Source organism: Mustela putorius, unplaced genomic scaffold (genome assembly GCF_011764305.1).
Source record: "Mustela putorius furo isolate JIRA1106 unplaced genomic scaffold, ASM1176430v1.1 tig00003896_pilon_pilon_pilon, whole genome shotgun sequence".
NCBI lineage: Eukaryota > Metazoa > Chordata > Mammalia > Carnivora > Mustelidae > Mustela > Mustela putorius.
This window is the reverse complement of record NW_025422045.1, coordinates 4,839,171-4,864,330: the sequence shown is the minus strand read 5'-3', so window position 1 is coordinate 4,864,330 and position 25,160 is coordinate 4,839,171. Positions and strand designations below refer to the sequence as shown.

The following is a 25,160-nucleotide window of genomic DNA, read 5'->3' as shown; positions in this document are numbered from 1 at the left end:
AATGGACCTCGGAGAACTTGTAGTCCAACTTCCTCATTTGATAGATGAGGAAGTGGAGGTGGGAAGAAGTGAAGGGCCAGGTTGCAGAGAGTCGGATTTACAGACCAGCTGAGCTGGAACCCAGTCTCTCCAACAGCCAGCCCAAGGCATAGTCTGTCAGAGTTGTCTGGCATCCTCCTACCTCATCCCTGAGAACGGGAGTGTGCTAGAAAGAACCTTGGACCACACACCAGGAGAACCAGGACTTCAACATATCTTCATTCATTTTTATCTGGAGTTTCTCTGGACTCTTACTTTCTCATCACCACATCAACTTCCTGTAAACATGGATGCCCGACACTATTCCCCAGAAGAGGAGATAAGATAAAACAAAGTCTCTGCAACACCGTGGTCCCTTCGGTTTAGCCCCAACTCAGCACAGACCTGGTGCTAGCAGGTGGTACTTGGTGCTCTGTGACTTCGAACATACTTTCTTATCTCATGGAACCTAAGCTTCACTGGACTGTTGTCAGTATGATATGAGTCAGGGCATATAAATCATATGGCACAAGGCCTAGCACTGAGATGCTCAAACATGCTCATTCTCTTGATTGTGCTCTTGCCTTCTTCCTTCCTGGTAGACCAGATGTAAGTCCATGTGTGCCTCTAAGGGAGGTGAATCATCGAGAACTCCACGTAGTCAGAATGTGGAGTGATATCATGTGCCTAAGTTACTTACCTCTTTCCACTGAATAAGTCAGCCTGCGGGGTCTCATTTCCATTTCTCTTCAACTAGCCAAACATCCATTTTCACCTTCTGCTGGCCCAGGGACAAATAAATCACATTGCAAGTGGTCCCAGGACAATTCAGCTTTAAAGAAAAAGAAAGGATGGCAACATGAAGGACGTTTGCTGTGTTGGGCTGTCACTGGGTCCCCATCGGAATCATGAAAAATTATGGCCAATAAAATAACATTTTTCAAAATGTGACACTACCCTTAAATTTATCTTGGGCAGTAAATGGATTTTGAAGAGAATATTTGAGGGCAGTTCATTTCTCAAGCACTCAATAACACATCATAAATGAATCGCATTATTAATTTATAATAGAATAATTGTTTTGTCGCAACAGCCATTTTCACAAGCTCTGGCATTAATTTTCTCTTTCTTTTTAATCATCTCAAAATATAAGCGCATACACCACCCCAGCCTGCCACCCAGTCTTCTCCATTTATACGGAAGTGATTCTGACTGCTTGGCTAGAGAATCTTCTGGCCATCCTTTTGTGACAATGAGAGAGAATGGGAGCAAAAGCAGCTAGCTCAGACTGAGACTGACTGTCTTCTAAATAGTCTGCTAAAGAGCTTAACTGTAGTATTTTATCAAGTCTCCCCAATAATCCTGAAAAGTAGCTGCCATTATTATGCCCATTTTACATATGAGGAAACAGAGGCAGAGAATCTTTTTCTAAAGCAACAAGACAGAAAGGAACACCATTTTCCACTGAGGAGGCTTCGTGAATACAGGTTTCACAGACCAGGTGTGCTAAAATCAGGGTGCGTTGGACTGTCATCCCTTTTATATAACAGAACATGTAGGCACCAAGTTAAAGCAGCGAAGGGCAGAGAAAGATGGAGCAAAGTACTTATAGAGTGAAGACCAATAGAGCAAAGTCTTTGGGAATGCATTTCCTTTTTGTAATGAATGATCCAGTTGGGTGGCTTGCCGATGTCATAATGTTCGTCCAACTCTGACGTGTACAGGTGTCCTGATTGTTTTCTTCCTGGAGCATCAGGACACCTGGGTGCCAGATCCCTGTTCTGTCACTCAACATTTGTGCCATTTTGGTAGGTTACATCTTTCCGAATCTCAGCTTCCCCCCCACCCCCGTGTGAAAAATTTGCCCTCCAGTGTCAGTATTCCCGGAGGTTGTATTGACCAGATCGAAGCAACTGTTTACATACTAACCATGAAGAGGATGAGGGAGAAACAGGGCATCTTTAATGCCTAGCACTCAACATACAAAAACTTAGCCTTGCATTTCAACCTGTCTGAAGGGAGAGCTATATAATTGGACTTCAGAGAGGAAAAAGCCCATATGAAAGCTTAATAATAACAATAACCCAAAAAAAGGCAGTCTTAAAGCATCACGACACTAAAAGCTCATTAAGATCTCTGTCCCAGCTATTACACTCCTAATTGAACAGTTACACAAATAGACGTACAATACAATCGTGACTCTAATTAAGGCTCCGACCTCAGAATCTAGTAGAAGCTTGTACAGTTCCTGCTCCCTTCCCCCCTCCCCTTTAAATAGCTGTTCTGGGTAAGCTTTGGGAAGAGAAACTGTCCTATTATGACTTCACTGAAATAACATGAAAACTCATACAAGTGCCTCTTTTTTGTTTCTTTCCTTACCCCAAATCACCTCTCCCACTCCCCGTTTCTTCCCATTCACCACGGGGAATGTGTTCTTTGGTGGGAGAGGATGCAGTTTGCCAACTCCAGTGGTGTCTGTCCTATGATTGTCCACATTTTTCTGCAGGGCCCTCCATCGGTGTCTTGATCTATAGGACTGTGGGTCTGAGTCCTGCCTGGTACTCTCAAGCAAGGCTCTCTCCCTATTAGATAAAAGGCTTTCTTGCCCTTGTGCATGAATTAGTTTTACTTTCTCTTGCCACTTTTTTTTTTTTTTTTTGCTCATATATACATCCCAGCTAAGAATTTTAACAGATAGACAGTTTCGAGTTTCTCTGTACTTTTCCCTCCTCCTTCTTGTCCTGACCTTCGCAGAGAAGAGGGATGCCAAGACCCACAGGTGGTAACCTTGGGAGGAGGGGTAAAAATCAAGGTCTGTCTTTGAATAATGAAGAGTCCACAGGCTTAGAAAAATTCTAAAGGAAGAAAAAAAAAAGAAAAATTCTAAAGGAAGTTAAAGATCTGTGTATAGAAAACATTCCTGAAGTGCCCAGTTTCTGTCCCCTCTGATCTGATTGCATTCCACGTTAATGGAGGTTGGCATATTTGTCAAGCAGAGCTATGATAAAATCTAGAGTGAAAATAATTTGAGCTTGAGGTTGACCACCTCCGTGAATTGATTTCTTTCTGTCCTAAAACTAAGGACCTATTTCCAGGGCAGCTTAGTATACCTACTGAGGAGAGCCCAGTGACCTAGAATTCCTTTAGATCCTTTTGTCTCCTGCTATCTGAGTGGTGTGGTCTTCTGCAGGGCCACTGAAATAGAGGGGAGTCTAACACACCAGGATACTTAGTGTCAAGTTACATAAAGAGAAAGGCGGTTTAGGGAGACCCTTCATTCCTTGGAATTTCAAAAAAATATTTTTCACGCTTAACAGTAAAAAGTAGCTGCCTTTGCTTGACCATGAGTACAGTGTAAAGAGAATCCTCGTCTCAGTGCCACACATACTAGCCATGTCACACTGTGACAAGCCACCAACGACCCCGGGGGCAGTGACTCTGAGAGCCCAATGAGCAAACATTTATGAAGGTGCTTTTAAACAGAAATGTGGCCTCACCAATGTAAACGCTTGAATCTACAGACAGATCCAGGTCCTCTAGTGGGAGTTGATTTTCAAAAATTAAGAGGTAAGCACATTTTTCTGAGACATGTGATTGACATTAAGCTACCTCTGCTATGGATGGTTGACCTCTTTATCAACTGGGTTATGCATGTGATTCCCTCATGCATTTTCAATTCCAAAAAAGATAAGCATTGTCCATGGTGTCTTTGGGATCTAGTTTTATTGTTGACATCCTCAGGAAGAGCCCAAAAGTCTTTCCTGCTAGAAAATCAAGCTAGAGCGTGATTGTTAAGGATATCCCTTTGGACTATGTACACACTATTATAAAAACTTTTCCCACCATGTAATTGCTGGGTGCATCTGTCACTCCCAGCTGGGACATCAGGGACTCCAGGACAGAAAATCTCCCGCTCCAGGCCCCAACATAGTTTTTAGCACCTGGTGGATGGCCACTAAATATTTGAAAAGAGAAAGGCAGTGGGAGGAGAAAGGGGGGAGTTCCACATTGAATTCTAAATACCAACACATCCCCTAGCACACAGAAAATACCCAATAAATGTACATTGAGTTAATAGCTCTGATGTGCAACCAACAGTTTAAATTTTGTACTCAGATAATAATAATTACTTATTTAGCATGTCACAATTTAGGGAGTTTAGGAGATAAGGATGAGAACTTTGGTTTCATTTTCTGGATCCTGAATTTCAGTAATATCTCCATACCTCACAGGCTAGGACTGTGGGTTGCTATTTCATGAACCACGTGTGGGCTTTAGTCTTCTGGGGGCAGAATGAGCTACTTAGGTGGTGGTTGTCCTTAACGCTCTTGCAAAGAGTTAAGTCATTTTTAAGGGACAGCATAGTTCATACCTGTTTTGCTGGACTTCGGGTTAGATGGCCTCTATTTTCCTCTGAAGGTTTGACTGAGAGCCTTTGTTATTGGAAGCTTGAGGTTTGGCACAGTCTCGAAGGTGTCAAGTTTCTCGCAACTTTTGACCTTTGATGCTACACTTAGATTTTCCACTGCTGAGCAAATTGTGCATCTACTATTGGAGAAATGAGTGTATGCTCTTGGATTGGGTTGTACGACAAACCAGAACCAGCAATCAACACATTTAGAATGGTTTGAGAACACAGATTTGGTTTCAGTCCCCATCTAAAAGGTTTGGATGGTTATCTGAACTTGACTCATCCGATCTCAATCTGGACCATTGAATTTGCAACACAAAGCTCGAAACCTCAAATAGGAAGACTCCTGATATTTCTCGTCATGCCAGCTTCCCATCAGGCCAACCGCGTTTCGGTGAAATGTCCTCAGGCATTTTGGCACGTCCGGTTCTGTTCCAAGTCCAGGTTGTGGTTTCTTTGAAAGTAGTAGGTGTAGGTGGTAGGAACATGGAAACAGGCCCCCAAGCTCTGCAGAGTTCACATCCAGGATCTACTGCAGGGCTGAGGAGAGAGGGTTGAAGAGTTAGCTTTCCCTTCACAGTGTGTCCTCCTGGAGGACAGAGAACTGTAGCAGGAACAATTGGATTCTTCACAACTCTGATTCAGTGTTTCTCATCCCACCTGGTCTAGTGTTTTAAACTTGAATATGGCCTCAGATTACCTGAGCATCTTGTTAAATTGAAGATTAAGATTCAAGAGGGCTGGATGAAGTCTGAGACTCTGCGCTTTTCACAGGCTCCAAGTGGCGCTCGTACTACAGGTCCCTAAAACCACTGTGTTCTGAGCAGTGGCCCATGTACAAAGCATTGGACCAAAGTAACACAGAGGTGAATCGATGAGGAAGACTAGGCCGTTGCCCTGGTGGGGAGACAAACAAGTAAACAGTAAGCACTCCACAAGTGCTCAGGGCAGAGACTGAGGTGAAGAGAGCCCTGTGGGAGCCCTGCCTGGGCTTTGAAGGCAAGCAGGAGGTGAGCAGGCAGGGAAACCAGAAAAGAACATTTTAGGCAGAAGCAAGGGTCTGGGTTAGAAAGGAGACCACATATAAGCTTGTCATCTTTCTGCATAGAAGACACCTAAAATATTGCCCAGCTCATTCTCAAGCCCTGGGGGTGGGCGGGGAACGGGGTGGGGGGGTGGGGAGAAGCATATGAAAGCACAGAACATTCCTGTGGCAAGTAAGCCATTGCTCACATCCAAGGGCACCAGGCCTTCTTCCTGCTGCACAATGTAATTAGAGCGTTGGAGATGTGGGATCGGGAGAAGCACCAAGCTGAGGGAATTGTGAGCCAGCCGAAGCTGCGAGAAAGTCAGGCGTTCCCATTCTCAGCACTATCAGCAGTCTTGCTGTTATTTCTTGGGGACTGACCAAACTGGGGTTTGCTTTTTTCTTTTCTTTTCTTTCTTTCTTTTTTTCTTTTTTCTTTCTTTCTTTCTTTCTTTTTTTTTTTTTTTTTTTTTTTTTTTTTTTTTTTTTCTTTCTTTCTTTTTAATGAATCTGAAAACTCAGTGAAACTCAGGCTATTACATTTCCCTGGGCTTTTTCCTCTCCTTCCTGCTGCCACCTTGCTTTGCTGTGTCTCCACTGTCCCTTGGGATTCCACCCAGAAATGAGACTGGTTCGCACTGCCCATGCTACAGACCTGTTCTCACTCGAGCTCCAAGCTGGCCCATCAAACTTTCTGATCCCAGCTGTCAGAGTCCAAGCAGTGCAATCCAACAGTGGCCCAGGGGGAAAACAAAACAAAACAAGAAAACCTCAGATGGTCTTTCTCTTTCATTGTGTACATTCACTATGGCCCCAGCTGCTCACTGATGGGGAGGCCCAGAATGTGTCTTGCCATAATAGTAAAACAATAGCAACTGCTTGCTTAGAAACTTACACAGCTCTCATTTTTAAGACTTCCATCTATCCTGACAAGTCATTAGGCAGATACTAGCGTTCTTATTCCCATTTAACAGGTGCAAAAACTGAGGCCAAGGGAGCCACAGCTCAGACGTGGTGGACCAAGGATGCAAATCTAGTGTTCTGAGTCTAGGCAGGAGCGGGTTGGGCTCCCCACGAACAGACCGTGCAGTCAGTTCTGACAGTAGTCCGCATTTCAAAGAGGAAACTGAGGCCAAGGGAGGCTAAAGAACTTTCCTGAGGTCGGTGAGTTCCAGCCTTGGGATGCAGACTCCCCGTCTGCGTGATCTCAGTCCTTACTCTTCCCCTGATGCCAGTAGCTTCTTCGATCGTTGCACAGTACATCCTGCCTTCACTCACCTCTCTGGGCCTTATTTTCTCATCCATGAAATAGAGACTTTGTGGCCGGTGAGATCTCTGTGCCACGATCGTGCTGTTTGGACTCTGGGACCAGAGTTCTTCGCTGCAGCTTCTACTCGGTGCTAATCATCTTGCTCCGTTACGTTTAGCTCTGAGTGTGTTTACTGCAGCTGTCAACACACTTCAGTTGGTTTTGCGGCTAAGGTGGATTGCTAGATGAGAGCACCTGTGTGCCATTTTGCAGAGCCCTTCAGCAGCCCGGCAGGCCTTCCACTTGGCCGCAGGCTGCCATGGGCGGTCTCCGTGCCAGCTCTAACTCCTCTGTTTACACTGGAGAGAAGCAGGCATAGCTTTAGCTGCAAATACCCGGGAAGCAACATCAGGAACCTTTGGCTGAAGGTAAACTGCTGGTTGTGTTCCAAAGACCGGTGTGTTGTGTTGATGGGGTATTCGAGGTGAAGAGAGCAAAGACTCACACGTGACACATTTATTCCCAGGTTGTGTGCATGAGCAAAGTGGATTTCAGTCTCCCGCTTCTCTGTGACTCCTCCACCTCCTGGGCCTCTGCTGCTGTGATTGAAATCTCTGCTCACTCTTTCCCTTCAAGCCTCATGAGGCACCATGTTCTCTAGAATGCTTTCCCTGACATGTTTTGTCGGCACTCCAGCTTTGCCGGCGTGTCCCTGAACTTCCATCCATCATAGCCCTTGCCCCGCCATAATGAATATGTCTCTCATTATTTTCCTGGCTGAGGGCACCAGCCATATGTCATTCATCCCTGGATGCTCTCCCACTAAATGTTTATTGAATGAAGAATGGACGAATGAATGAAGCCATAATGGCTTTCTATGTGTTCACCCTTGCAGTGTTCTACATACTGATTAAGAGCAAGAGTTTCCCTTGTCTTTCTGATTTTCTGCCATTAGGCCTCCTTCCTCTTCTGACAGATTTGCTCAAAGTTTATCCATTTGCCCTACTTGTCCTCTGAGCCTTCTCCCAAGCTCATCTTTATCCAGAACAGCATCCCTTCTTCCTCCCTTTCTTCTCATATACTCCCTGATGGGCTAGCTTCTCTGCCCTCCATCTCTGAAAGGACACCTAAACCTCTCCTCATTCTCCAGTGTTCTCTGGCCAGCACTTTCTCTACTGCCCTACTAGAAATAAACATGCAGTTTCTGGAAGTAGCCAGAAGTAGTCTTTCCCCTGGATCATACGTAATGTAATATTGTGTGTGTGTGTGTGTGTGTGTGTAGTTTAGTTTGTTTTGTTTTGTTTTGTTTTTTAAGTTGTAAAAGAATCAATTCATTTGCATCAATGACTTCTAAAATCTCACTTGTGCAGCGAGTATTTTGACACTATCAAAGGACCCTTCTGGTTCTAAAACAAATTTAAAAGTCAGTAATTGTATAAATCATGGATGGATCCCACCCCCAAAAGATTCCGTGTAGGAGATCTTCTATCGGAGCTTCAATCTTAACAGGTGACTTGTTGTCCCCAGGGCCACCTGGCCAAGGTGTATACTGGTGTGTGTTTCTGCTGGGGAGAGAATTGGAAGGGAGATAAAACTTGGAGTGGTGGGAAGCATTTAGAGGGCTTCCTCCTTGAGAGACAGAACCTATCATGCCATCAATAGTGCCCTCCTCTATGCCAAGAAGGGAAGGAAGGGAGTTTTCACCCAAGCTTTTCTCATTGTGCCGCCTATTTCCTTCTTCCCTTGATGGGTTTCCTGGGTTGGTGGTGAGCATCTTCCAACCTGTTAAGTGCCATGGTTGGTAGGGAAGGATCAGCGCAGCCATCTGTAATTTCAGTGGATATGAGGACCACTTGATACTGGGAAAAGTTTGGATTCGCAGGCTCTTCATCAGGATTCCTGATTCACTATATACAGAGTAAGTCCAGAAATCGCTATTTTGTTTACAATACACATTTGCTCTCCAAGACCAGAGTCAGATTTTACCTGCCCAATGGGAGAAGCCCAGCAGAGTACACTCAAACATAGGTGTGCTTCTGTTTCGGCCCTTGTCCTCCTTCATAATCCTGTCTCTAAATCTGACCCCTTCCATCACATGGAATTCTACTGTGCTGGCTCTTCACTTTTAAGGGGAAGTTCGCAGGGGAAGTTTGGGAAAGAGTGACCAACACCCTTTGGAAAATCTGGTGAAAGTACAATGATCTTATGCCTGTGCGTGGGCTCCCTGGGGAGAGAAGCCATCCATCCATCTCAAGTGAAACATCTCACCCATGTCAAGAATTGCTTATCTCCTTCCTATGGCTCCTTGTAGCTATAGAGAGCAGAAGCACCTGGGGAAGGAGTCTAGAGCTCTGCAGGCACCTATACAGCCTGTCATGTAGTTTCTGTATCATCGTAAAAGTTGGTCCTAAGTTTTAGCTGCCCTGCTAGGCTGTTTTTCTCTCTTGTTTGCAACATGAAAAGCCAAGAGGCACTTCATGCCTTTGATACCCAGTGCTCCAGGAGACTTTAAAGAGCAGAATTCTCCCACATCTTACCAAATAGCTTGTGTCTCCCAGTGAGGTATATGCAGGCCAATAAAGCAGACAGTGCCAAGAGCATCGTCAGTGTGGTCAGCCGCACAGAGCAATGTGATCTTAAGTTCTAGGCCGGCCCCGAGCCTGAGTCAGCTACTTCTGGAGCACCGAACTATACTCAAAACTACTATAAGCATCTTTTCCAAACCTTTTCTCCAGGTCAGGTACTGAACTTTAGAAAGAAAATCCTTATTGCAAATTTGGGTGATTCTCTCTGTTGTCGAGTATTTCTGATACCAAAACCAGTGTCCTTCTGGTGAGAAATGAGACAAATATTTTGAACTACATAAACTCATTCCTGTTCATCCTCTGTATTTGGGAGGTTTAAACACCAGATTCTCTATTACTGTTATTACTGATGAATTGAAAAATGTCAGATACCTTTAGCTAGGCCACACTTGGAAGGAGCAATATCATGTTCTAATGGTAGGGTGGTTTTAGGATAATCATCATAAGTGTTGTCATTTATGTATCTCTGTTGCTAGGAAGCTTTGCTGAAGTACTACAAATTGCTAATTTTGTTTCTGATAGCCACCCATGAAAGGCCACGGTCAGCCATATGCTCAAACATGTGCTATGTGCCTGGGTTTACTCTTCTTGTTGTGTTTTCTGAATCACCCCACCGAAGTAGTTGTGTGTATAGCATGTCTCAAATTCCATTTAATCATTAACATAGAAAATCTTCTCTCCTGGGAGGGTCTAATGTAGAAAAGGAGCATTGCCTCAGAGTATGTACGGATGTTATCACTAACTGATAATAATAATCATTATTATTGTTTGTTTTTATATTGTACCTAGTCATTTATAAAGTATTCTTCTATCTTTGCTCACATTTCATCTTCAGTTAATTTAAGCTTCTATCATAAGCTGTAGATACTCAAATCATTCTAACTTTCCAGATGCCAAAACTATGGAATCACAATACAGCAATGATAAAAGATTATATAAATTGTCCACCAAATAGGGACAAACACTGGGCCACCTGGGTGGCTCCGTCATTTAAGTGTCGGGCTCTTGGTTTCAGCTTTGGTCTTGATTTCAGAGTCATGAGTTCAAGCCCTATGTTGGGCTTCATGCTGGCCGCAGAGCTACTTAAAAAAAAAATGTGGACAGTTATTGAGATTTGAATGCAGGTCTGTCTGACTCCAAGTCCAGTTCATTCTATGTTTAAATTTCCTGAACTTCTGCAAATAAAACAGTGTATTGTTGCTCATAGTAAGCCACAGTGATTGGACTATTTGTAGAACCGTCATATTAATACTGTCATATTAAGACCTGGCCACATATACCGTGAGACCGCTTCCACACCAAGCTGATGTCATGAGATGTTTTAATCGCTACTTTCTTCTTCTTTGATGACTTCTTGTTGGCAATGGTACAGCCATTTGTTACGCACCCAATTAAGTCAGCAGTCTTGTAGTCTTTTGTAGAATGTGGAAACTTCTCGTTTTATGTCTTGTGACTCTGCTTCACGGAACCGACAAGAGAGATGGCGGAAAAGGTTACAGTCACTCCATTTCTCTATTAGCGTCTTCTCCTGAGAGCTTATCACTAATTTTGGTGTCAGAGCAATAGTCACTTTGAGGCTTCATGAAAGCCTACATACTCCCCAGAAATGCAGACGGCCCCCCCTGACCTTTGAGACTGGAGATAATGGCCAAGGCTGAGGCACAGTGACCTTTAGGCCAAGAGTGGGTGGCAGCTCTTTCTTTTCTGTGACATTCGTTTTGCTTTTCCCTGTCTGTATTTTTTAATTGGAAGCATGTACCGTGTGAATCTGCCTGGTTCCCCCATACGTACACCCTGAACTCTGAGTAGAAAGATTGTGTCTGGCTGGCTCTTATCATCAAGGAGTGCTCTCACTGCTAAGCTGGGGGCCATTACTAATTGCCACAGTTATAGACACAAAGGATATTATGGGTGACCTTTCAGGGGAAGATGCTGTTAGCAGAGCAGGACCTTTGTACCACCTGGCCCAGCCCATGCTCTTTCTCATACTCGTTTTACCTCCATGATCTCATGAGATGAATCTGGCACTTGGATATTTTTTTTTCAAAAGACTTTTTTAAAAAAAAATTATTTTATTTTATTTTATTTTATTTTTTGTATGCAGAACTCATACTCCTCAAGGGGAACCACAGCCACTTAAGCCATTTCTTCAGGCCTTCCTCCATTAAACCATTTGCTACAGACGTACCTGGCACCTTCAGTTCCCTTTTGCAGCTCTAGCCCACACCAACCATCTTGTTATTTGTTCTATTTAGTTCCTTATCTTTGGATAACTCTGTAATGTTCCCAGATTACTTCCCACATGTTCATCTCATTCTCTCAGATTTTTGTTTCCTACTTATCAAACAGAAGCTGGCCAACAGAATTTCCTAAGTACCCCCTCTGTGTTGGGCCCCGAGGTGCTTCTCACGTAGTTTCATTTAATCCTCACAGCACCCCTGGGAATTAGGAGCTGCTTTCCTGTTTTACCCCTGAGAGACTGGATACACACCATGCACATTATAGGCTTGCTGAGGGTCACACAGGGCTGGTAAGTATGGGAGACATGTTGCTATTAAGCTCCCATGGGCCAAGGCAGGATCCCAGCCATGGACACCGATGGGAGGTGGGTGGGGAGAGGACACCCCCAAATGCAGATCACAGTACCCACGTAGCATGCTCTCCACAGGGCCAGGCACGTGGATGGTATTCTTAAACATGATACTCTTCTGCTGAGTTACAAAGGGACAGTCCACACCTGTAGCCCCAACTGAGGTTTAAGCTCTGGTGGAGAGCCCAGGCAAGGGTCCCTCGGACAATGCCTGACTGGGACTGTAAAATGGGAAAACATGTCACAATGTTGTTCCTTCATCGGGTCACTCAGGACCTACAGTGTAGGCACATGCAGGGCACGGGGAAGAGCCTGTGGGAAATGTGGCCAAGTCTTGGCTCTCGGGAGTTGAGACAGTATCAAGAAATGATTCCTCTTCCTTCAGAACCATTCAGTGATCCAGCATAGGAGTTCTCAGAGCTTAGATCTGGTTGGCACAATGGCATTTTGATCAAAAAGGAAAAAGGGGAGTTTCACAAATGGTTGTGAGGGGGATAATACACAATACATAACATGTGCACACACACACACACAGCCATAAACCAAAGCCACTGAATGACTTTAATAAAGGAAAACTTATAGAATGCCAAGATTTATTCCCCCCCCCCATTTGAAATTGCTTTTTATGTTCAGAAAATTCAGAGTAGGAGACAGCGGTTTTCTCTAACTTTGAGCTGTGTGCTTTGGACAGCTTGGGACCTCAAACTTTCCCCACTGTCCAGGCACATGGCTGCTCCAAGCTCACCCCACTGAGGCCTTTCCCACACACACCCAGGCAGGGGCACTGTTAGGAACAGAGCAGTCATGCCTTCTTCCTGGGGAACAGGGCAGGTGGGGAGCAACATTTCCATGGTGGCAGGATTGGCACCTTAAACTGTCAAAGGGGGTGACAGGTTGCCAGCGTCTTAGAAGAACATTTTTTATGTTCTGCCGTATTTTGAAATCCAGCTCCTGCTTGTAAATCGTTGTGTAACCATGTCAAGGATTTGGTAGGGTTTTTGTGTTTATATATATGTGGGCATTGTTGTTCCTGATGAGTCCAGCAGTGGGCTAGCGGGGAAGCTCGATCCACCTCACAGAGAACTTAACAAGAGACCAGACAACAGCAATATGTTACCTCTTTTGTTTGTACTGCGTCTTCACACCCACTCACTCAGCAACAGACTGAATGAAATGGGCTCCAGTGCTTTGTGTGGGGGAAAAAGAATGAAAATAATGGCCATTCAGGCAAAATAAAGCTTTTTAGTGCTTTTCAGAGAGCAGTCTTGTCCTCATTGTTGTCCGGATGTTCACATAATGGCCTTATCCTTGTCCTTCATTGAAACACGCTCAAAGCAAGGAAAACATCTCACCCCGCACACAAACAGATGTGTGCTCTTAAAGCGATCGCAAGGAAGGCTTGGGTCAGGGAGGGCTGTTGGACTAGGGATTGGGAGGGTACGTGAGAAGGGGTCTTCCTGCCGGGGGCAAAGGCAATGGACAGGTGATGTTGACGTTGATGTTGGGAGATGAGCTTTGGAAATTAGGTTCTGCCTGACATAATCTTGAGAAGGGGAAAACGTGATTTTCACTGTTAGCCATGGCATTGTGCACACCTGTCAGGTACTTACTAGGTTCCGTGTGTGGCACGGTGTATCCCTTAGGTATTATGTAATCCTCACAAACAGGCTCAAGGAAGACATTATTCTCCCCCATTTTAGAGATGAAGAACCTCGAGTCTAGAGAAATCAAGTCTCCTCCCCAGAGTCATTCACCTGGGAAGTGGTAGAGTCAGGGTTCAAATCTAGATACCATCTGACCCCACACATCAACTTCTTAAGTCCCACCCTAGGAGTCTCAGAATCGAACCAGCCAGGCTTATCAATTAGAGGAGATGACACCAGCACGAAGATGGGATTTTCAAGGAGGGTTACTTTGAGAACCTTAAGTGGGTAGTCCCAAGTTCATTTGGCAGCTCATCTTTATGATGGAACTGTAGGGTACCTGCATGTTATATCGATCAGTCAAATGTCTGCGGGACAGAATGAGTCAGAACATCAGCCTGGGCTCAGGGCAAAGAATCCTCTAGACCAGCTCAGGAGACACAGACTGTGCACTGTTTCCTTCTGGCCTTGCTACCCTGAGTGCTTAGCTCTACCCCACACTCATTAAAATCAGTGGGGGGCCGGAAGAATCATCAGGGTGCTCCCAACAATAAGATTTTCTATTCCCACATCTCTGTAGGCAGTCCTCTTCGTGGTGACTTCAAGTTAGTCTCTTATTTTTGTTTGTCTCAATGACAGAAAACCCACTGGAACCACAAGGGCCATAGATACCCCCCACTTCACCAGCCCTAAAGAGATTATTGCCTTTGTGTGCTCCATGCCTTCTGTCCCCATCCCACCCAACTTTTTGAGGTCCAGTTGAAATCTTACCTCCTCAACAAGATCCCACATGATCCTTCTGCGCACCACACTTAAAGACATTGCACTGGTAGCTTGAAGGTGGTCACCGTAGGAGTGCGTACACAGACTTGGCAAGTACTACAATTCAGGCAATCTTTGTTGCTGGTTTGAGAGCTAGTTTACCAGCACATCACTGTCATGACCACGCATTTGACCGCAGTCACTTAATACCCCACAGGCCTTTTATTTTTTATCATGTGCCCATGCATGCCTCTATACAGAGACTGTAGAGTCATCGGCTTCTTTCTATCTGTGCAGCACCATCATGGTCTCTTATAAGTAAGAGGCACTCTCTAGTATCTCTCAGTGTGGTTCATTTCATCCCCTTGGGTATACTTTTTTCTATCCAGTTGGTTGAATATAAATCTTTTATGTAACCAATTGCCACTTGTTAATTCATTTATAAATGATTTATTCATACCAAAGAGGATTTACTGTGCTCCAGACTCTAGTTCAGAAGGCCAGATCCTTAGTAGTAAATGCAACAGGAGGTCTTTGCCCACAGGGAACTCACATTCTAGTGAGGAGAGACTGAAAATAAACAAATAAATTAATAAATTTGATGCTGTCTGATAGTAATAGAAAAGTACTCTAGGGGCACCTGGGGGCTCAGTTGATTAAGCATCCAAGTCTTCATTTTGGTTCAGGTCATGATTTCAGTCATGGGGTGGAGGCCTCTGTCGGGCTCTATGCTCAGTGGGGAGTCTACTTGAGATTCTCTCCCTCCTTCTCCTGCTACTCCCCCAAATAAATAATTAAATAAATATTTTTTTAAAAAAGAAAAAAAGAATAAACTAGAAAGATGGATAGGGGAATTGGGAATTGGGTGATACAGAGTCTCAGACTGGGATGTGTATTAGTTTCCTAACGCTGCTATAACAAATTATCACAAGGGTTTTTTTGCTTAAAACAATACAAGTTTATTATCTTACAGTTTTGGAGGTCAGAAGTCTAAAATAGGTTGGCAAGCCTGCGTTCCTTCTGGAGGATCTAGGGAAGAATCCATTTCTTGCGTGTTGCAGCTCCTGGAGTGTACTTGCTATACTTGGTTGCTGGCCCTGTGTTTCTCTGACTTTCGCTTGTGTTATCACATCTCCTCCAACTCTCTCTCCCTTGCCTCCTTTTCATTATAAAGGCCCTCACCTGCCTGGATAATCCAGGGTAATCTCTCATCTTAAAATCCTTAACTTGATCATATCTGGGAAATTCCCTTTGCTACATAAGGTAGATAATCACAGATTCCAGGGAGAGAATGTCAACATTGGTAGGGGACATTATTGTGCCTGCCAAGGGAAGGTAACATTTGAGATGACACTCAATTAACAAAAGCCTATGAGGGGAAAATATTCCAGATAGAGAGAACAACAGCCTGCAGAGATCCTGAGCCTGGCCTGAGCCTAGAGTCTCTGAGGAAGGTTCCAGCTCACTGGAGTGAGCAAGCAGAGGGAGGCCAGAGATGTAGACAGCCCCCAGGTGCCTCAGCATCCTGGGGGCCAGAGTGGGGCATGCATTTCATTCTGAGTGTGATAGAGCTGGCAAAGGACTCAAGAGTTTTATTGTTCACTGGGTTGATCTATATTTCAATGGAAACAACTTCTCTGGCAATTGTCTAAAGCAGTGCTGGCCAGTAGAGACAGAATGCAGTCCACATTTGTCCCTTGAAGCGTTCCGCTAGCCACATTTTAAAAAGTGAAAACTAACAGGGAAAATTAATCTTAAGGAGACATTTAATTAATCCCGTATATCCAAAATGTCATCATTTCAACATGTAATCAAGATAAAACACATAATAATGAGATATTTCACCTTCTTTTGTTTTCCGTATCATGTCTTCATCATCTGATGTGTATTTTATACCTAAAGGACACATCAGGTTTGACCAGCCGTATTTCAGGAGCTTGAGAGCCAGCCGCCTGCGGTCTGTGGCAAACATTTTGGACAGGGCACTTCCGGACACCGTCCTCAGAGTCCCAGGCAAGGTCTCCTCAGGGAGTGTTTGAAAAAGCAATGAACAGTGGGGTGTCACAGAGAATGTGGGGCACATGTCACTGCCATGAGCCATTCCCAACTTCAGAGGCTCTGAGTAGGCCATAGGAAGCAAAGAATAGAATAGATTCTAGAAAGGATTGTGTCCCCTGGTGGGGCGGATGGGGTTAGGTCCACTCTGAGTGGACTCTTGCCTGGCTGGAACCTCCAAGGAACACAGATCTCTCTCCATTTGATTGGTCTTTAAGTTCACCTCTTTGTCTACCCCTCATACCTTTAATCCTCTGAGGGTGTTCTAGCCAAAACCAGACTTTTCCCATTTCTTTATAGACAGGGCCATTTAATTCAACTCATTATACCAATATTACTGAAAACAAGGGCAGAGGTCAAGAACAGGAAAAATTCAATGAGGCAATGAGAGCGTATCAGTTGCTAGGGCAAGAGCTGTATCCCAGGCACTCTCAAGCTATACCCATGCCCTGTTGTGCTCTCACAGTGACCCTGTCCCTGATATTAACCACAAAAGTCTAGCCCAAAATGCTTAGTATAGAAAGAACACCATGTATATCCATTTAGATTTTTTTATAGTGATATTAAATTAAAAGGGTTTATGAAACAGAAAATAAAGATCTGAATTAAAAATGTAGGTCATGGTGGTTACATAAAGGCCAGCTTATGAGCAGCTTATTCAACACAGCACAAGACAGTAAAAATAACAGCAACATTTATTAGAATATCCTATTTAGAGCCAGTGATCTGTGCAACACTGCTTTTAGGAAAAGGGATGGCACTGAGTTCCCCTCTGATGATGGATTCGGTGGGCAGGCACCTCGACCCTGACATCCGGGCTCTAGGCACCAGCAGCACCATTAAAAGACGGTTTGGCCATTTTGGATACATAGGGACGAAAGCTCTCATGAGCAAGGACAGAGGTGCCTTCGGCAAGTACTTCAGGCCTGTAGAGCAGCGGTCAAATTACCAGTGGCTCTAATTAATGTGCTTATAATCTGGAGCAACCTATATCTGCATTCCAAAAAGGGGTGGAATGTTTCTCTGTGAAAACAGAGTAGCACAAGCCCATCTTGGATGAGTTTTCCAAAATCATAAGGACATGATGGCGTGGGAGAAAGGAGCTAGGACAGAAACCTGTTGCCTTGTTAATCAGCAGCGATCTTCACAATCAGCTGATTAACAAATATTTATGTAATACCTATGAAGTGCTATAACCTGGAGGGATCTCAGCAGCACCAGATCCCTACTTTGCAGGGGCTTGAGACCTAGTGGGAGAAGTAACTGTGCAATAATTAATAACAGTCCATGGCACTACTGTGGTCTCCGGGGTCAGGTTCTGGCCTGAGGATCAGTAGGTCTGAGCTGTGCCATTAACTCAGCCACTTTCAAACCAGTCATCACCTTGCAGGGACAATATCTGCTAGATCACCTAAAACCCATGTCCTTGGGACCTCTCTGGACCTCGGGATCTTCTTCTGGAAATGAAGAGGGTTTGACTGGATTAGGATGGTGGCAATAATAGTAATAGGTCCACACAGTGGTGCTCATGAGTGTGCTTTGTACTTTACATAAATCACGAAAAGAGGGGTTCTGGTTTTCCCAATTTATGGATGAGAAAGCCAAGATTCAGGTTAAGTAACTTACTCCAAGCCAAAGAGCACTGACTAACACAGAACTGAAATTCAGTAGCAAGCCATCGAGCCTGCAAATTTTGGAATCTGAATGCTCCGCAGCCCATCACAGCTGCCACAGTCTCTAGTCCTGGGACCTGAAGGAATCGTGGGAAAATGTCTTGGGGGACTTACAAGGGCGAAAACTGATGGAAGAGACCATGTTGTGGTAAAACATGGCCCAGGTCTAAACAGAACTTCAGAGGAAGACAGCTCCCAATCGTCTGTGGCTCAGAGAATTCAGACGCAGCTGGCCCAGAACACCAGAATGCCGGAATTCTGCATCCTTCCCTGGGATATACTGGTCAGTCAATGCCGGTGTCTACTTTTGCCTTGATGCACCACTGGTCCTGGAGCAAGACAGTCACACAGCAGGTGTAGTTACCAGAAAGGGACCTCAAGACTGCTGCGTGAAAACAAGTGTCACCTTTTCAACCTTTTCATTTTATACATGCTCAGCCACAGGTGGAGGAGCTGTGAATTTCGCTTTAGCCATAGCTTGTAGCTAGGGCACACAGACGCACACATACACACAAACAGATTGGCACCCACAAAGTCTTCACTTTGAGATGAGGGTGGGTTCGGTTTTCTTCGCTTACACAACCGATGCCGCACAGGGACACTTTGGCTTAGATGGCTCATTAGCCACAAACTGTTTCGTTATGTGTTGCCCAGTTCCTCTGGCTTCCTGCTCATTCTCGTGAGCAGATAGTTCATCTCCTTATCTCTGAGAATGGTCTCCCCAGGTAGCCCCAGAGTCCGTCGCTTTGATACCATCGAGGCAAGAAGGCATTAAACCACCCTTCTTGTAATTGTTTCAGTCGTCCCTTTTCATGTCTGCTTCATGAAAAGATACTGTGGTTAGATTTAAGCTAGACCTTGCCGAGGGTATCATGCTTGCCTGGGGTTACCCACATGGTCACGTGGCTTACCTTCTTCTGCAGCAGGGTGATCTTATCTTCCTTGCTGCTCCTTGACAGAGAGCATCCAGCTCCCTCCAGCTTCTGTGTGTGTGTGTGCACACACGTGTGCACTCAGGCATGCGTGGAGGCTCACTCATGGCAGCGGCTTGTAAAATGACACTTTGCCATTCTATAGCTGAGGCCATTAGAATGAGGCCTTGGCTATATGCTTAGAAAAGAAAACCTTTATTGGCCTTTCACTTGGGAATTTGGTATAAAGTTTTCCTTCAGCGGACCTGTTTCTGTTTGATTTAAGCTGGTACTTCTGTTTTTCCCTTTCTGGGCCAGGACCTGGGCTAGCTACTTAGGGTACAAAGGTGACTATGACTGAGCCACTGTCCTTGAGAGATGTTCAGTGGAGCCACAGAGAGAAAACGTGTTAATAAATAGCTAGGGTTTGACCCAGGAAGGGCCCAGCGGTGCAGTTCAGAGGGAAGACAGATGAGGGGGACTTGGAGGGGAGGGGCCAAGGGAGGTCGTGAAAAGGAGCAGGCATTTAAAATCCATATTTAAAGTTAAGTACAAGTTTTCCAGTTAAAGAGGGAAAACATGTTGTCAGCAGAGGGAATAGCAGAAGAAATGACAAAGGTATAGATAAGGGGCTCTCTGTTTAGTGCAGCTTGAGTAGAGCAGTCACCCAAGGGGGAAGCTATAGAACAGTGGGCTGACCCAGCCAGAGCAGGACTTTGAGTGTTGTCCTGGATGTTTAGCACTTGGGAGAGCGTCCTAGGATCTTTAGCTTTAAGCACTTTTCAGCACTTAGTGTCCTGAGATCTTCCGCCTTAAGATTTAAACCTGAGGAGTGCACCAGAGACCCCAGGAAAATCAGGAGACTTTCTAGAACCTTGCCAAAACGAGGACCTTGGCCTTCCCCAGCCAGACAGGACCGTGCCTGCAAGTCTCCCTGGTTCTGACTCAGCCTGTGGCTTTCCTTTCACAAGTGATTTAACCCTCCTGGTACCTGATTTGCTATGGTCAGAGTGTGAACCTTCCAAGTGTCCTTGACTCCTGCTGACACCTTGAAAGGCACATGGGAAGAATTAATTTTATATCTCATGTGGCTCTTGGCAACCCAGTGGACACTTACCCATGACCCTCGTCGGGGTAGGAGGGACAGTTGTTGGTTAGGGTAGCAGTGATACCGTGCTGCCAGAGGAGGGAAGGAGCTCTGCCTGGGACACTTGGAACATGTGGTCTTCCGTGGGCTCTGTCATGCTCAGGCCGCATGAACTGGACAAGTACTTTCTGTCCAGGCTCTGGCAGATACTTTTGTAGAATGAGGGGCTGGCCTCCATGGCTTCCTCCTCTGATTCTGCCTTACCTCTTGGGAACTCAGAAGTGTTCTATGATGGAAGAGTCTGACCAGGAAGTGTTTTATCTTAATAAATTAGGGGGCTCTGGGAGTTGGGGGCCTCAGATAAGGGGGGGAAAATCACCCAGAGACCCAGTGAGGATGCCCTTTTCTCTGTTTCCTAGCAGCAAAACAGCCAGAGACGGAGGGAGTCTGAACCCAATGTCCTGCCCGAGTAGTCCTTGGGTGTGGAGGTTTAGAGTAGGCACCCTGGGAATGGGGTTCCAGGAGTGGAGTGACAGGGAGGTGGCTGTGGCATAGGCAATTAGAGGAGTTACAGCTCGGATGACTCCAACTGGCTCAAACTCGGCCACCGCCGCCCTCACCCAGCAGGGGCAGTGGCCTTTTCCCACAGCCTGGCTGCTCAGAGCCTCCTAGGCCACACATCACGTCAGTCTCACCGTTTCCTGCTCTGAAGCCTGAGAATGTTCAGCTCATCTGCACTGAGGGCTCATGAGGGGCCCCTCTGTACCAGGTGCTTAGAGGGGGTGACCCACGGCAACCTGTGGCTGAGGCAGAAGGTGGAGGCCCAGGACGCAATCAGTCCTGGGCTGCAGCACAGGGTGCCCATTCAGGCAGCAGAGAGAGGGGGTCATGAGCACCGGTTTTGAGGTCATAAGGACCTGGATTCAAGTGCTGGGTCCCCTGCCTCACTGAGCAGCTTCTCACGCTACTTTGTCTCTGCAGGCCTTGGGCATCGTTGCGTCATCTGAGAAGGGCAAGTAATAAAAATTGGTCTGACTCTTAGAAGAAAAAACTCAGATAAAGTGGTCAGCGCTCTGCCTGATATGTAGTAAGTGCCCCATAGATGGCACCTTAAAAAAAAAAAAAAAATTGTATTGTTAATGTCTAGAAAAGTAAGTTAGGGCCAGAATGTAGAGGCTCCTGTCTGCCAAGGCTGGGAACTTGGACTTTGTCCTGCAGCCCGTGGGCAGCCACTGATGGTGCCCCAGCAGGGAATGGCATTAAAGAAGTTGGTGTGGGGGGGAAGTCTCCACCTGTCCTCCATTTGGGGGGTGCATCGGACGAAAGAAGGAATGTTGGTAAGCAGGCTTCGCTGGTGTCCACGCCAAGTGGAGGAGGGCCCAGAGAGGTAGTGGAGGGAATGGAATGGAAAAGCAGAATCAAGAACTTTGAAAAGGAAGGTGGCCGAGGAGGATGGGGTGGGCACTGGGCAGGGAGGCAGTAGAGGAGAATGAAAGACGATGTCCCCAAAATGGCACCGACCCACACCAAAGTGTAAACTGTTCTCTGTCTGCGGGGCTGGGTGGCAACAGTTGACCCAGGCCCCAAAACTGTGTTTTTTTGGCACAGTGGTTGGTCCGTATGCTTGTATCCTGCTTTGTCCACAGGGGATTCAAGATGTTATACCTGACAGAGTGTGTGGCTTCTACTTTCTTCATAAGGAAAAATGAACTGAAACAGTGACCAAAGGAGAGAAGGGATAGAAAATAGAGTAGCAGAGTGTCGGAGAGTGGAGACGGGATGACTGACCAAATAGGGTGGGGGGAGGGGGTGTTAGTCCCCCAACTCTCGGCCTTGGAATTCAGATTCTGTTGTTTACTGCCTACCCCCTTTCTGAGGGAAAAACCCCTCCCAAAGGGAAAGAAAAACCAGGTTCTTTGACCTCTATTCTAACTTCCAGAATAACAGTGGGGTATTAAGCAATGGTATTTTTAATCTTGCTTTTCTTTGTCATGGAAGAAGCCAGGGCCAGTGCCTCCTTCTCCAGTCCCAGGAAAGGATGAGAGGGAGGAAGAGAGAGAGGGAGAGGGAGAAAGAGCAGCGGGAAGGGAGAGGGAGAACCCGTCACCACTAGGCACTGCCAGGTGACCCGCCGGTGGATGGCAGTGGCAGCGGCTGCCACAGCACCATCCCGCTTGTGGCTTTGCTTCCTCTTTCTCTCTCTCTAGTAGCACAGAATCACTCAGCCCTAGATTCCTCAGGGTTTCAGAACCCAAGAGGTCTGTGAGGACATCTCGCCAGGCCTGAGGCCCCGAGAGCGTTCACAACTGCCGCTCTCACAACCGGATATTTGGTGTCTCTGGGCCGGGTTCTGTCCGCATAGAGGGTCAGCTGCTGGGTGGCACCGGGAGAAAGCAAGAAAAAGTTGTTTCCTTCAGGTCTCTGCTTGAAAATGCTAACGGAGAGTCACTCAACACTTGGTAAGTGCAGTGAATGTTTTTATTCTCAATGGCCAACTTTCTCTGGCTTCCGTAAGGTATTGTTATCGAGGAAGAAGGTGGTATGATTGCCACCCCACCCCCACCCCCACCCCCCACCGTGTGCTGTGAAGGCACAGAGATAGTTATCTCTACACCTAAGTCAATGCTGCTTTTTTTGGGGTAACAGCTTTCAAAAAACCATCGACTGTGCTCCGGCCGGTCAGGCTTCAAGGGCTGTTCCCACAGAGCAAAAAGGCAGGATGCTTTGTCAGGCAGGCTGCAAGCCACAGACACAGGCTTTGGGAGATAGTGAACGCATCCCCTCTTTGTCACAGACTGGAGCCTAGACCCACCTGTGCCTGGGATGTGGAGTAAGAGGGGCCAGGTAAGAGGTGTGCTGGTTAATGCAGGCCTCCTTCCCTTATCTCTTCTGCCAGTCTGGCAATGACCGGACACGTGCAGGGTCCCTTTAGGGAGAAGAAGAGAGCTTAGCAAACATATAGCTGTCATGATCTTCTTCCTAATGGGAACCGTGAGGTTGCACTAACTTTCCCAAGGTCAACCCGACTGCTGCTTAGAGGTACGACAGGATTTGAGATGGCATGGCTCTGAATTCAGTGTTCAGAGACTTCTTGGTTAAGTGCAAAAGAGCCTGGCTTTGCAGCCAGATGGCCCTGGAAAACATCCAGCCTAAGGACCTAGGAGAGTTTGTCTTTACCCAGCCCCAAGCCAGGCCCCCCGAGCCCTCTCCACCCAGCACCCCCACCCCGGGAATGTTGCAGAGGTCTCTAGGACAGATGCTGAGGACTTCTAGATGAGAGGACAAGGCACTCAGAGCCGACAAGCCGTAGAGACAGGCATCTGGTCCTTCCCCCAGTAAGCAGACTCTCTTAGGGTCAAAGGGACTGCCCCCCGGTAGGGCTGCCAAAAGAAACCCAACCCCTTTATCATGGAAGCAATTGGTAACATCCTTCCCCAGCGAGCAGGGTTTACCCTGGAAGCAGTTCTCATTGCTGCTGCAGACTCAGGCTATCCTCCTCCTACTGGGAGCCATCTCAGGGCCAGCTCTGCCCACGTGCCACTCCCTTCCCATTGTCACTGCTCACATCCCCTGGATGTCCCCCCTGCAGCAAGGACTCTCTTGCCTGCCCCCACCCCAGCCTGCTAACCACGACAGACTCTGAGTTCATCTTCTTCCAGTCCCGGAATCATACTTCTTTATTTACCTTATAAGATGTTCTCACTTAATCAGGCAAGTGGCAAAAATGTCAGTGCACCTCCTGGATGCCCATATAAACCACTGCCAGTGATACAGAGATGTATGTGGCCATCCCTGTCTGGGATTTTTTTCCTCTTGTAATTCCAGTAACTTCTAAGAAGACAGGGTTGCTTTTTCTACAGCACGAGGGGGCCAGCCTTTTCCTCATATGCTATGGAGCTATGCTCCCACAGGTGCTAATCTCAGGGAATACCGTGCTTGGTACTCCCTGGAACTCTGAAGGCGCTGTACAGACCCAGGGTCCCCTCTGCCACGTGTACTTTGCAGGTGTTTGAAGAACCGTACGCTGGGTAAATGTGCCATCTCCCAAGTCAGGCAGACCAGATTCAAATTTGGGCTTTACTATCAACTGCGTGGCTCTGTGTCAATTAATCTCTCTGAACACCCGAGAGAGTTGCTAAGGTGGTTTGATAAATTAAAAATACAAATAGATTTTTCAGTGAGGCACCGAAAGGGTCGATCTATATTAACAATAATTATTATCATTAATGTAATGATTTCTCACTCTTGTCGTCATTATGTTTGTTCAAGGTAGATGAACTCTGCCAACAATGCCCGACAGGATAAGCACTTAATAGATATGTGCTGAATGAATGTTTTCAGGAATGATCAGGTGGGGATCCAAGTGCTCTCTTGCAAGAAAAAGAAGAAAACTGTGTGGGGAAACTGAATTAGAACCAGAAGACACTGAGTTTTTTAATGTGGTTTTGGTTAAATCGCGTTCTCTGGGAACTGAAAGCTAAGAGGGAAATCTTGACCTGGCCACACTTTTGACACCTCCAAGTAGGAGGCTGTTGTATCTGGTGTGGGTGGGGTTATTTATGAACAGACTGCTGTTCCCGCCTCCCTTCACCCATGCTTCTCTTTTATAAGAAAGCTCCAGAAGGATGGGCTTTAGATCTACAGTCTTTAGGCCAGATTTCATCCACCATGAGGCTCTGTTTCCACAGCCAACATGGGGCACTAGTGAGCCAGGCCCTGGGACCTGCTGCCTTTCTGCTGGGATAGCCACTCTCCTTGGTGGGGCAGTTGCCAGGATGTTCCCTCTTCCCTATACCAGACCTCTAGATGTTTAGAAACAGCTGATAGCTGTGCTTTTTTTCATGATAGTGCAGATGCTTGGTGCTTTACAGTTCTAGCCAGGGTGAAGTCCCCCACCCAGACCCAGTCCTGGTCAGCCTGTGTTCAGTGTTAAAGGCAGGGTAAAGGTCTAGGACCCTATAGGCCAGGGCAGGCTTACAACAACAGGTAGGGATCTGGCCTGAGCTGATGGGGAATGAAAATTGCGCCTGTGTTCTAGGGTTGTCGGTAGATTACTCAAACAGCGGCTCTGGTTCCAGAGGAAAGTGTACCGGCCGCAGAGGCAGCAGGGTAGCAAACCCAGGTCATCCCACAATCTGTGAAGGCTCGA

General features: G+C 46.2%; 1 protein-coding gene across 2 annotated transcripts in view; it reads left to right on the top strand.

Annotated features, from left to right (window-relative positions):
- RORA (RAR related orphan receptor A) overlaps positions 1 to 25,160 on the top strand; it is a 718,480-nt gene that overhangs the window by 352,662 nt on the left and 340,658 nt on the right. Inside the window, exon 1 of one of the 2 annotated variants that reach the window (XM_045067522.1) lies at positions 19,091 to 22,470. The exons of the other annotated variant lie outside the window; for it this stretch is intronic. Within the exon in view, the coding sequence (XP_044923457.1) occupies positions 22,443 to 22,470 (28 nt within the window). The 5' untranslated portion in view covers positions 19,091 to 22,442. Of the gene's footprint in view, positions 1 to 19,090; positions 22,471 to 25,160 lie in introns of those variants that run through there. 2 annotated transcript variants of the gene reach the window in all.